The sequence below is a fragment of the Impatiens glandulifera genome, chromosome 8 (genome assembly GCF_907164915.1).
Source record: "Impatiens glandulifera chromosome 8, dImpGla2.1, whole genome shotgun sequence".
In the NCBI taxonomy this organism is placed as follows: domain Eukaryota; kingdom Viridiplantae; phylum Streptophyta; class Magnoliopsida; order Ericales; family Balsaminaceae; genus Impatiens; species Impatiens glandulifera.
The window spans coordinates 2125957-2138374 of record NC_061869.1 but is presented as its reverse complement, the minus strand read 5'-3'; the positions used below and the strand labels follow the sequence as shown (position 1 = coordinate 2138374).

General features: G+C 35.1%; 5 protein-coding genes across 5 annotated transcripts; 3 read left to right on the top strand and 2 right to left on the bottom strand.

Moving 5' to 3' along the window:
• Window positions 1-202: 202 nt before the first annotated feature.
• On the top strand, window positions 203-1891 carry LOC124911756 (1-acyl-sn-glycerol-3-phosphate acyltransferase LPAT1, chloroplastic). The gene is made up of 5 exons (XM_047452270.1): window positions 203-268; window positions 532-577; window positions 668-1251; window positions 1340-1441; window positions 1532-1891. The coding sequence occupies exons 3-5, from the start codon at window positions 925-927 to the stop codon at window positions 1736-1738; spliced, it is 636 nt and encodes a 211-aa protein (XP_047308226.1). The 5' UTR covers window positions 203-268; window positions 532-577; window positions 668-924; the 3' UTR covers window positions 1739-1891.
• An 80-nt stretch (window positions 1892-1971) lies between these two features.
• LOC124911755 lies at window positions 1972-3772 on the bottom strand. The gene is made up of 7 exons (XM_047452269.1): window positions 3387-3772; window positions 3255-3296; window positions 3071-3153; window positions 2889-2990; window positions 2596-2810; window positions 2421-2515; window positions 1972-2349 (listed from the first exon to the last, which is right to left on the bottom strand). Exons 1-7 carry the CDS (start codon window positions 3526-3528, stop codon window positions 2114-2116), a joined length of 915 nt encoding a protein of 304 aa, XP_047308225.1. The 5' UTR covers window positions 3529-3772; the 3' UTR covers window positions 1972-2113.
• A 1468-nt stretch (window positions 3773-5240) lies between these two features.
• LOC124911677 (26S proteasome non-ATPase regulatory subunit 9) lies at window positions 5241-6285 on the top strand. Its single transcript, XM_047452186.1, has 5 exons — window positions 5241-5459; window positions 5533-5593; window positions 5671-5781; window positions 5861-6164; window positions 6264-6285. Exons 1-5 carry the CDS (start codon window positions 5319-5321, stop codon window positions 6283-6285), a joined length of 639 nt encoding a protein of 212 aa, XP_047308142.1. The 5' UTR covers window positions 5241-5318.
• A 1375-nt stretch (window positions 6286-7660) lies between these two features.
• Window positions 7661-8956, top strand: LOC124912400 (probable purine permease 5). The gene has a single exon (XM_047453013.1). It carries the CDS (start codon window positions 7746-7748, stop codon window positions 8850-8852), a length of 1107 nt encoding a protein of 368 aa, XP_047308969.1. The 5' UTR covers window positions 7661-7745; the 3' UTR covers window positions 8853-8956.
• Window positions 8893-12017, bottom strand: LOC124912396 (probable LRR receptor-like serine/threonine-protein kinase At2g24230). The gene has a single exon (XM_047453010.1). The coding sequence runs from the start codon at window positions 11636-11638 to the stop codon at window positions 9020-9022; it is 2619 nt and encodes an 872-aa protein (XP_047308966.1). The 5' UTR covers window positions 11639-12017; the 3' UTR covers window positions 8893-9019.
• Window positions 12018-12418: the final 401 nt, after the last annotated feature.

Genomic DNA, 12418 nt, shown 5'->3' with positions numbered 1-12418 from the left:
GCAAAGACTTAACCTTTAGGGATTCAAAGTTCAAACCCCTTTGCGAAGAAGGAAGAGACGACCGACGACTACTCGAGCATGAAACAATGAGAGTTGCCCACTTTCCATCTTCTCCCTGTAATTCTCTCTATCTCTTTCTTGATCGATTTCTATTAATATCTCATAAATTAATAAGGATTTCATCCTCAAAGTACAGAGCTTCTTGTGTTGTTCTTCGTTTTCAGGTTCAAATCAGTCTTCCTTGTTCACCCGACCCCCTCTTCATCCGGTAATGTTCCAATCAATCTTGTGTAACTAAGCATTATGATTCAATTTTTGATTCCCTGTTATATGAATATGCGTGATCAAATGGTTCCCTTTACTGGTCGATTGTATCTCGTGTGATTTGAATTTTCTGTTACAATTTTCTTTGTGGGTTATGTGCTGTAAGAATGTTCTAGAAATGGGGAGAAGTTAAATTTGCAAGAAATATAATGATGGAATACTGAAGTTTTTCAATTGTCAAATGATTCTTTCTTCTTTGTCTTGCAGTTGCATACTGGTCTTCATGTTGGATTCTTCAGAAACCCTAATTTCTGTCAGTATAGATGCTTTTGTTATACCCAATCCTTGAAATAATTTGATTCAGAAGTGAAATTCTATATACTTTATGTGTTTTATTTGGCAGATGTTCGCGATGTCATTAGGTTAAGTCGTCCCAAGAGCAATTTGAATAGAAGTTCTTGTTTCTTCAATAGATCATTTGAGAATGTGAAACTGTACAATCGTGGAAAATCTTCAAAACTTATTGTCAGGTCTGAACTTGTTGGAACTGGCTCTTCAGAAGCTTCTTTCCCATTATCAGAAACATTGCTGAGTTCAAAGATCAGAGGGGTTTTCTTTTATGCTGTTACTTCTGTTGTTGCCATTGTTCTGATTGTGGTGATGATCGTAGCACATCCATTTGTTCTCTTGTTGGATAAATATCGAAGACGAACTCATCACTTCATTGCTAAATTGTGGGCTTTTGCAACTATTGTTCCATTCTTTAAAATTGAATACGAGGGACTTGAGAATTTACCTCCACCAGAGACTTCAGCTGTGTATGTAGCCAACCATCAGAGTTTTTTAGACATATATGCTCTTCTCACTCTGGGAATAAGCTTCAAGTTTATTAGCAAAACATCAATATTTCTTTATCCTGTAATTGGTTGGGCCATGTTTTTCATGGGCGTTATCCCTCTGAAGCGCATGGACACTAGAAGCCAACTGGTAATGTCTTATTATTATTATTGTTTCTTTAAAAAACCTTATTTAGCCTGAGTAAAGGTTTTGTTCTATGTTATAACGGTATATATAGGACTGTTTCAAGCGATGTATGGACCTTGTTAAGAAGGGTGCGTCTGTCATTTTCTTTCCAGAAGGCACTCGTAGTAAGGATGGAAAGTTAGGTGATTTCAAGGTGAGATATACTTCAGAATCATTTCAAGCGATTTATGCTCGAGTAGATTAACCGAAATGAAAATGATTGTTTTTTGTCAATGTTTGACAGAAAGGGGCATTCAGTATTGCAACGAAAACAGGAGTAGCCATAGTTCCAATAACAATTGTAGGAACTGGGAATATAATGCCTTCAGGAAAGGAGAGTTTAATAAATCCAGGATATGTCAAAGTTATTATCCATAAACCTATACAAGGAACTGATTCGCAAAGTCTTTGCAATGAAGCCAGAAATGCAATTGCAAGTGGCCTTTATTAATTAACCATGGAGCCTTTCTTTTTAGTGTAAATCCAATTTGTAATTTTGAGTGTTAGTTGCATTTGACATGTACAATTTTGGAAGAGTTTTCAATTCTAAAACCTCTTGTTATATTATGATTCTCCATTTTTTTCATGAATTTTGTCTTCTGTTAAGATCATATTTTGATATTCTCTAGTGGAGTTAGGTTTGGATGATAAAAATGAAGAAATCAAAAGGAAGATGTTTGATGAAATCTTGAATTATTGGCTATATACATACAATCACAACCAATAACTTGCAACATTAACTGAAAAACAATCTTTGTCTTTGATAGAAGTGAGGTTGAAAAATTCTTCAAATAAAAGGACTCGGTAGTTATCCACGTTTGTAGAACTACTCCTCTTGAGGTCTGACAGAACGGGGAAGCATAAATTCGACAAATATTGGATAATGAGAGGAAGGATAGTAGCCATCAATGTGGTCATTAACAACCTCAGACGAAACAGGAATCAAAGACCTTCCTCGAAAAAGAATCCAATCAACGTGCAAATCCTGAGTTTGTCGATCCCAGCACAAACAAAGAGCCCTAAAAATCAACTTTAGATACTCGAGAGCTCCCTGCTTATTACCTGCCCACCCATTTCAATTTCTAAGTTCATAATGATACTTACAAAAGGAACATGTATAAGAAGAAGATTACCTTTGAAACCATGATAAGTTCTTATAAGAGAAACATTCTTCCTTACTCTTGCATTAGGCCAAGCATCCCTCATATCACCCACAACTCCATGTTCCCTTTTTCCACAAACAACAAAACCACGTATCATCATCAAACTCAATCAAACAAGAAGAAAAAGATGAGGAAATATCAAAACCTTGATCTCCCAAGAAGAAAGCGGCCAGTAGTTGATTCCTTCTGTGTATTAAATCCTCCACAGTACACAACAGGTAAACTAGGCGGCAAAGATGCAATGTGTTGCCACGTTAGCAATGCACTTCTTCTTCGGGCACGAGGGTTTAACTCATCCAAATTAGTATTCACCACCTGGAATGAAAAACCGGGGGGCTCAACCCCTTTAAGCTGGAACGTGTGTACACAATTTTGTTAAGGAACAATAATAATAGCATTACCATGGAAGATTGCTAAAAGAAAAAGAAAAAAGGATATCGCCCATGTAGCAATAGATGGAAATAGGGATCCCCATGATATGCTTCCAGGGACTGATGGTGATTCTGATAGCCAGAATGTTCCACCTTCAATCAGCTCTACCTTCAATTCAATAATAATAATAATGTGTAAATCAAAATTATGAATTCTAATATGGGTTTTTGATTGAAAACTTTTACTACCTTTTGTTTGTCATAAAAGATGGTGCAATGTTGATCTGAAATGTCTTCAGCTCCTTTTCTTGAAATGCCAAACTGTTCATAACCTTGTTCCCCATCCATTTTAGAAACAACAACAACAACAACAAGAATGGTGTTAGATAAAGAAAGGGGGGAAAAGGGTTTGAAAAATAGGCCAAATTGAAACCTGGCAGGCCATGCTGAAGATACTCTAACTGTGTCTTTACACCTAAATAAGCAAACAAACAAACAAACACAAAGTAGATGGTGATGAATCAGATCTGTAATTGAAAGAAAACGAAAACCCAGTATAGATTACCTTGTTGGGTACAGAGAATAGTTGGGGAGTAGCTGGTGATAACACTTATACACAAATCCCTTCTCTTCTCCCATGAGTTAGGGCTGTCTCCCGGCTGATCTTCGAGGAGATTGAAGGTCATCACAGTTACAGAAACACTCATCTTTCTTCTTCTTCTTCAAGCTCTATCTCCGCATATGGGTCTTTTCTGATTCTTGATTTCCAGAATCCAGATGGATTCCTCTGTCCCTCCTAGTATGATGTTGTTTCCAAATCTGGCTAATTTGGTTGTGAAAAGTGTCTGTCTTGAAAGGTTTACCTAAAATCTGAAAAAGCTCACAAGAGCAACCACAAGGGGAAGGCTGCTAATTATTATTTTAAACTTTTCAGTATAAATTGTTTGAAAGTTTTTAACTTTGAAAACATAATTTATCCTGAGAATGACTAATTTTAAATTCCAACAACAAGAAGAACAATTGGTGTTTTTCATCCTTATCCAGCTGTATTCATCATTGCTTGGAGCCACGATTATTTGGTGAGTTAATGCTGGTCAATTTCATTTTTCTTACTATTGGATCTTAGATTTGTTCCATCATTGTTTATTTGAGATTTTTTTTTAAAGATTTTGTTAAATGAAAAATAGGTATTTATAAATTAAAAACATTTTATTTGATGAAATAAATAATTTGATTGTTAGAATGATAAAAGAATTAAAAAAAAAAAACTGAATAAAATTCAAAATTTTCAATATAGAAAGAGTTAGTACAGCAAAAACTCTCAACCGTTGAACCAAAAGGAATATTCTGAAATAACCTAACAGTCAATTGCTTATTGACAATTTAAATTTTAAAAATGGATGTTATAAGTTATAATTGATATATATAAATATTTCACTTTTATAATTAAGTGTTCAACAAACAAATTAAAATATACCTAGTTTTTATTTCTTTTTGAACAAATATAACTAGTTTGATATTTTTTATAAATCAAATTTAAAATATAATTATATCATTTAATAAATTTATCTTACAGTTGATTCAGATGTCAGACTAATAAATTGATAAATGAGATTGAGTCCAATTTGTTAGGAGTTGAAAGAGATAAGTTTGATAAATAAGATAAGTTTGATAAATAAGATGAGTCCAATCTATTCAGTTGAAAAAAGAGATAAACTTGATAAATGAGATTGAGTCCAATCTGTTTAATTGAAAAAAAAGATAAACTTGATAAATGAGATTAAATCCAATCCGTTTAGTTGCAAAAAGAGATAATTTTGATAAATGAGATTAAGTTTCACGAAAAAGAAAAATCAGACTCAGTTTAAGCAAATCTTAAATTAATAAGATATTTTTGTTTGAAAAATATAGAAAAGTAAATATTGAATTATAATTCCAAACTAAAAATTAAAATCGAAAATAATACGTTTTAAAAAACTTAAGAATTAAAATACCTCCAATTTTAATTCCATGGTACTTAAAAAAACCATTTTTCCTCTACTATTATTAACAAAAAAAAAAAAAAAAGTATCTATTATATAAATGATTAAAAATAAAATAAAAAATGCTATAAATATGTTTCGAACTCGCAACTTAACAAAACATAACAACTAGGCTAATAACACTTTATATTTTTAATTCAACCCCAAATTTGATAAACGCGGATGTAACAATATATTTTTATCCGTGTGCATTGCACTTGAATATTTCTAGTGGCATAGAATAAAAGAATATTTGATTTAAAGTTTAATTAGAAATAAAAAGAAATAAATCTTATTTAGAAAAAAAATGATTAAATTATTTGAATTTTGTATATTATTATACAATATATATTAATAAACAATAATACGAACCCGCAAATAGAAAGAAAGGAAAAGGAAAAGACAGTAGTATTAGTAAAAGGGCAGATATCCGTGAACCAGTTAATCGCTAGGAAGAAGAAGAAGAAACAACAACAATGGTGGGAACCAATCTAAAAGCGGAAACCTTCTCGTTAATGGACAAAAGAACAAATTTGGAATCAGAAATGAACACAATCATAGATCGTCTTTCTCAACCTGGCGGCCCTGGTCTTTCCGGCAACCTCCTCGATTCCGAAGTAACTCTCGGTTTGCAATTTCATAATCATATCCCATCTTTCCTGTCGCTGATGAATTCAATTGTTTCTTCAGGGATTTCCCAGGGCAGATTTCGACATTCCATCCATCCGTGCTGACCGTAATCGCCTCTCTGGTGAGATTTTATTCTAGGGTTTCTTTTTTTTTTATTGATTCATCTTGTTGAAATATCTCATAAACCCAATTCTGTAGTGTTGAGGAATGACCATAAAGATCTGACTGAGAAAATAAATCAAAATATTGAAGTTCTTCACTCAGGAAAGAAGACTGATCATATTTCTTCTTCACCCACTATAAATACAGGTTATTAAAACTATTATGAACTGAAATTGATTCATATGCTTAAATGGTTGATTGAATTGGACTATATATGTTTGTATAGGAAGTAATAGTAGTATGATCATGAGTTCATCCTCCATGGATGTTGACATAAAAGCAGCTAATGTACCATTTGCATTTGTTGATGAGATATCTGAGTCATGTCCAGCAGCAGAAGATGGATTGCAACTTGGTGATCAGATTGTAAGCTTTGGCAGTGTTGATTCTCGTGATAATTTGCTTCAGAGGCTCGCTGCTGAAGCTCAGACGAATCGAGATCATCCTGTCACTGTTGTTGTTCTTAGGCAAGGTGCTCTTGTTGATCTCAAAATCGTACCTAGACAATGGCAAGGCCGGGGTTTGTTAGGGTATGTATCGTGTATGAGAATAGTAGAATACCCAGTTTTTTTATTCTTATATGATCATTGAAGTTCTCATTTGGTGTTTGTTTTGTACATTTCTTGTAGATGTCATTTCCAGCTCCTATGAAAGTGATTCGACGATCTGGTATGGTCGGTTCTTCCTTCTTGTTCTAAAACTCATTGTAGAATGATTGTGGGATTTTGATTGTTGTTGCATCATCCAGGTTTGAACACATCTTTTTTTTACTACTGTGTTAGACCATGCTTATATTTTTCTTTCTTTTTTCTAGAGACAAAGATATTGTTATAGAAGTTGGCATCGATTACAATGACTCAAAACAAGCAACAAGAACTAAAGTACATGAAAAGTTTTTTTTTGACAAATTGAAACTCTTTTCAAAACCATTACAAATGAAGTTATGATACGGAATTCACAGAAATGAAACTACACAGGCATAAGAACCTCATACAGCAAATAATATATGCAAATTTAAACTTTTTTTAAAAATGATTCATGTATATTAAAAATAATAAAAATCGTTTAAGCACACAACTACAAAACATTGACACGAGAAGAACGATTCCAATAGGTGTTCTATTGGATTTATATTTTTTTCTATTGGGTAACGTGATAAGTCGTAAGTCCCAATAAGCTATCGAACGATTAAACTCCCCAGACCTATTCTATCGACTTTTCGGAACGTATCTTAGAAAATAATATAATAATAGCATTATAAATAATATGCATCACGATTTCTCTCAAACTAGAGTTCACTAAAAATAATTTAGACGATAATTCAAATATATAGGAATGTCATATTAGCTGTATCAATCTAAATTTCTCAACAACTACAATATCACACACTGAAGCAAAATAATAATGCACAAAAGATTTCAGATACTAGTCATTCATCGACAATGTAAAAGTAATCGAGTTATCGATTCAACATTCTCGTGACACATACGACAACGACCTACCATAATAAACATTTTTTCATTCACATATCATTCGTAAGAATTCCATCATAAATAATATTTCATCCAAATAACGAGATGTTGGATGAAATATTTGACTCCCAAAACTTCTCCCAACAAAAAAAATTATATACAGTCATCGAACAAATTGTAACAATGTCATACTTGATAATCAATGTCTTGTCAATTCATAACGTTTTATTGAACTCTTTAATGTTTAATCTTGTCGTATATTTAATTCAATATGTACTTAATTGGACATTTTTTCCAATATATATAAATTTAAAGTCTTGAAAAAGGTCTTAATTTAAAAAAGTTAAGAGGATGTAATTGCTTCATTTAAAGTTAAAGGTTAAAATTTTGATTTCTAGAAATTATTCCATAGAGTTGGTAAGAAATTTCTGCATATGGTTGGTTAGTTGGTGCCAATAAATAACGCAGACCTTCTTATTCGTGAAGCAGAATTCGATACTTCAACCAGCTTTCTTCTTCTTCCTACGTATTAATTTCACGATTTTGTACGCTTTTATCCGTTGATCAATCAGTTCGTCTCGTGAAATTCAAACTTAATCGCATTTACAATTTCATTTCTCGTTGTTTATTTGTTGATCCATGGAAGAAACAATCAGAATGGAGAAGGCTTCATCGAAATTGGAAAAGCTTTCTAGATTTAGAGCAATGGTTATGAACACGTACAATCGCGAACCCATCTCACATTGGATCCTACTCTTCATAAGTAGTGCAGCGATGCTGATTGCATTTCCAGCTTCGAGCATCCTATCTCGTTTATATTTCTCTAATGGCGGCCAAAGTAAATGGATCATCTCTTGGTTTGCAGTTGCCGGATGGCCTCTCACTGTTTCCGTTCTTTTGCCTTCTTTCATCTTCGGTAAACAAACCATACCGACTCCTATCAACATCAATCTATTACTTTCTTACATTGTTTTAGGTTTTCTAAGTGCAATTGACAATCTATTGTATGCTTATGCCTATGCTTATCTTCCTGCTTCAACTGCCTCACTTTTAGCTTCATCTTCTCTAGCTTTCTCCGCTCTGTTTGGTTATTTCCTAGTGAAGAACAGAGTAACCGCCTCCACGTTAAATTCAGTCGTCATAATCACATCTGCTGTCGTAATTATCGGTTTGGACTCTGATTCAGATAGGTATGGAAACGTGACGGATAAACAATACATTATCGGTTTCGTATTAGACATTCTTGGATCTGCTCTACACGGTCTCATATTTGCACTTTCAGAACTTGTTTTCGTGAAACTTCTTGGTAGGAGATCGTTTCATGTCGTGTTAGAACAGCAGGCGATGGTATCGCTTTTCGCATTCGTTTTCACTACAGTTGGAGTTATTGTGACTGGGGGATTCGAAGGGATGGTTTTGGAATCTAGAAGTTTTCGTGGAGGTGAAACCGGGTATTGGTTGGTTCTGGTTTGGAGTGCTGTTACGTTTCAGGTTGGGGTTTTGGGAGGAACGGCTGTGCTTTATCTGTCGTCAACTGTATTGGCTGGAGTGTTGAATGCGGTTAGGGTTCCGATCACGACCATTGTCGCTGTGATTGTGTTGCGTGATCCTATGAGTGGTTTTAAGGTTGTTTCTTTGATCATAACTTTTTGGGGTTTTTGTTGTTATATTTATGGAGGCTATAGTGACAGTAAAAATCATCATCCTAAAACCGTCGTCAAGGAACTAGAACAAGATGTTGTTTAAAACTCTCTTTTTATATTAGGATCAAATGTTGCCGATTCGATTCATTAGGAACAATCTAAATTAAGTATTGCAAATAAACAAATTTCAAGAATTTATGATCGTTCAAATACTACAATGCATGTAAAATAAATGACAAAAACAACAACAAAAGATGCGAATTAGTACTCCTATAGATTCCTAAGGGGATCGATGTCCTTAAGAAGACCAACAACCTGCTGCATGCTGGGTCGTTTGAACGGAAGGTCAGCCGTGCACAAGTACCCTATCTTCAACGCTTCCTCCAAATGGAAGTCGCGGCCAGTCCCCACGATCTTCGGGTCAATCGATCGCAACCCTTGATTCCTCCTCACTAATCCTCTCACCCAGTTAACCAGATTCCCTTCTTTCCCATCTTCATCGCTATAATCAGGGTATTCATCTTCCACGGGTTTCTTCCCAGTGATTAGCTCGAAAAGAATGACACCAAAACCGTAAACATCCGATTTAGGAGTCAAATTCTTTGGAGGATTACTCTCCGGTTGGACAAATTCAGGTGCAACATAGCCAGGACACCCACGAGCTATCTCGTCTTCAATGTCATTTCCGAAAATCTTTGACAGTCCAAAATCAGATAATCTCGGCTCCAAATTTGAATCAAGATAAACGCTGCTAGCTTTAACATCCCTATGAATGATGGGAGGCGAACAACCGTGGTGGAGAAACGCTAGAGCTCGAGCAGTCCCGAGAGCAACTTTGTGCCTAAACCGCCAAGTCGTCAACAACCCTTCCGACCCGACATTCTGAATACCATTATCGTCGTTATCATCCTCGTCCCAAATATCTCGACTCCAATCTCCATTCATTTGAACTCCCAAAGGCAAATCATGAAGTAAATTCTGCAAATTACCATTCTCCATATAATCGTAAATCGCGATCCTCTGATCCCCGGCCAAGCAATAACCCGTTAAAGGAACCAAATTCGGGTGTTTGATCCTTCCTAGATACTCGAGCTCTCTCGCAGCTTCTTGATCAGTCATTGTAGAACCATGAACCAACACTTTAACCGCAACATGGATTCCACCAGGTAGAAAACCTCGATAAACCGGTCCGAATCTCCCTTCTGCAAGCAAAGTTCCTCTCTCGAAATTCGAAGTCGCCGAAAGGAGATCCGCGAACGTGAAATTCAACAGCGGTTTTTCAAATATAACAACAGGGACAGACGTCGCCAGCTTAACATCAGCAACCCACGTCGTTGAATCAGTTTGAAACGAGAATGGCCCTGAAATATTAGTTTCTTCTTTGTAAGAAGAAGAATCATGTTTTACAATCCACGTCCTACGTTTCCTCCGATAACCAAACGCTAGAAACAACAATGCCACGAGCAAACAAAACACAACCGCGATCGTGATCGTAACGAAAGCGAGAGTGAGCCCTTTATGTTGATTAGATTTTCGACGAATCTTCTCCGGGTCTGCAGCAATTGGGCAGCTATCTAACGATCCAACAAATGCGGATTTAAGCGTTTCAGCAGGGAATCCAGAGGTGCAAAGGGTAAAGTTGTTATATGAGAAGTTGAATTTCTCCATTCCGGATAACAATCTCTGCAATATCACCATTGGTATTTCTCCTGTCATGTTATTATACGAAACATCCAGGATTCGTAAACCTTTCATACCCAAACTAGGCAATCGATTGTTGAGTCGGTTTCTCGATAAATCCAGTATCTCAAGACTCCTCATTGTCGAGGTTTCAACAGGAATACGACCAATGAGATTGTCCCCGGACAAATTCAGATATTCCAAACCCAATAACATAGTAATATTAGGAAAACGTTGAGAATTAAACCGGTTGAAAGCGAGATTAAGGTGTTTTAAATTCCTGGTTTCATTGAATTTACTAAAGATCTCTCCACTAAGCTGATTCTCAGACAAATCCAAATGCACCAAATTAGACCAATTGAATGTGGATTTGAGATTTACCTGAGAAATATGTCCTTGAAACTGGTTCCTGCTCAAATCAACAACCTCCAATGGCGCCTGAAGAACACTTACAACAGAACCCTGAAAGAGATTTCTTGAAAGATTGAGATAACTGATTGAAATCATTTCAGAAAAATCCGAATCCTGTCCCTGAATTTCATTCCCAGCAAGATTCAACGATCTGAGTTTAGGAAATGCAGATAGAAACCCTTTTGCTAAAAACCCAGTAAGACGATTTGAAGAAAGATCAATGGAAACCAGAGAATGACAGTTCATTAACCCAGATGGGATTCTTGATTCAAACCCGTTTAAGTCAAGTTTAAGAATTTGAAGACTGGTAAGTGAGCTTACAGCTTCTGGAATACTCCCAGAGAAGTTATTGTTCGAAAAATCAAGAACTTCAAGCTGACCGAAATTACCAATGTTGCTTGGAAGTAAACCAGAGAAGTGATTAAAGGAGAGATTAAGGGTTTTGAGTGAACCCAAGCTCCAGAAATCAGAAGGAAGGTTGGTGATTTTGTTGTTACTCAGATCCAAAGTTTGAAGCTTTGAGAGTTTACCAATGGAGTTATCAGGAATCAAACCGGATAAACCTAATCCAGAAACTTTCAACCCTAGAACATAGGTTTGACTTGAATCACAGAAAACTCCTTGCCATGAACAAACTGAAGAAGAGAAATTGTAACCTCGAGATGAGGTTAAACCCATTTTCTGTAAGAAAATGGATACGAAGTATCCATCTGTATTGGGTTGTTGACAAATTGAAGGTATGAAGAACAGAGATAGAATAAAAATGGAGTTATAGAAGCCAAGAAAAGTAAAACCCATTTGAGAAAGATGAAGAAAAATATCGGAAATGGAATGACAAATATCAGTTCTGGTTTTTCTCTTTCTCTCTAGCTTTTAATCGTCATCTCTGCCTCATAATAAATGGAGATGGGGCCGATTCAGATTTTTTTTCTTCATTAAATCTGCATCCCAACTGTATTTTGGTTCTTGAATCAATATTATGTTAATCCAGGAGTGTTTTCCGGTGAGCTTTTCCCTGAGAGAAGCCAAAAACTGACTGAATTGTGGCTCCAATTTACAAGAAAATGGAATGAAATTCTCACCTCAGAATTATCTGGTTTTGCAGCTTTGCAAGTGATGCATATGAACAATGCCAACAGAAAGAACAAACCACCTATGAGAGTGTTTTTGTTTTGTCTTTGTGTCAAGTTGGGTTTTTTAAATAACCCTTTTTATGACAAATCTTGTGGTAAGAATTGGGTGATTTTTGGTGGGGTGAAAGAATAATGATAAAAGAAGAAGGTGGTTTGCATAATTGCATCTAAATTTAATATAATTTAATCTTAAGCAACTGTTATTTCCTTCAACTTGGAGAATGTATTGATGATTGTCATAAAAAAAGTGATAATTAATCAAATAGATTTACTTACTTTTCATGTCCCCACATTAACATTTAAGGGGACATCATAAAATCAACTTTTACTTTTTCAATAGGTGAAAGTAGTTTTTGAGTAGTTGTTAAGGTTAGGCAACACTATTCATTTTTTTTACTTTTGTAAAGTATAAAATATTGGATTTTTTTTTTTTTTATTATGGTTG

Coding starts and splice junctions, on each gene's coding strand:
- LOC124911756 (XM_047452270.1), top strand. CDS start 925: ATGATCGTAGCACATCCATTTGTTCTCTTGTTGGATAAATATCGAAGA. Junction 1,252..1,339: donor TGGACACTAGAAGCCAACTG/GTAATGTCTTAT, acceptor CGGTATATATAG/GACTGTTTCAAGCGATGTAT. Junction 1,442..1,531: donor GAAAGTTAGGTGATTTCAAG/GTGAGATATACT, acceptor AATGTTTGACAG/AAAGGGGCATTCAGTATTGC.
- LOC124911755 (XM_047452269.1), bottom strand. CDS start 3,528: ATGAGTGTTTCTGTAACTGTGATGACCTTCAATCTCCTCGAAGATCAG. Junction 2,991..3,070: donor TCTTTTATGACAAACAAAAG/GTAGTAAAAGTT, acceptor ATTGAATTGAAG/GTAGAGCTGATTGAAGGTGG. Junction 2,811..2,888: donor CATCTATTGCTACATGGGCG/ATATCCTTTTTT, acceptor AATTGTGTACAC/ACGTTCCAGCTTAAAGGGGT.
- LOC124911677 (XM_047452186.1), top strand. CDS start 5,319: ATGGTGGGAACCAATCTAAAAGCGGAAACCTTCTCGTTAATGGACAAA. Junction 5,460..5,532: donor GCAACCTCCTCGATTCCGAA/GTAACTCTCGGT, acceptor TTGTTTCTTCAG/GGATTTCCCAGGGCAGATTT. Junction 6,165..6,263: donor CAAGGCCGGGGTTTGTTAGG/GTATGTATCGTG, acceptor CATTTCTTGTAG/ATGTCATTTCCAGCTCCTAT.
- LOC124912400 (XM_047453013.1), top strand. CDS start 7,746: ATGGAAGAAACAATCAGAATGGAGAAGGCTTCATCGAAATTGGAAAAG.
- LOC124912396 (XM_047453010.1), bottom strand. CDS start 11,638: ATGGGTTTTACTTTTCTTGGCTTCTATAACTCCATTTTTATTCTATCT.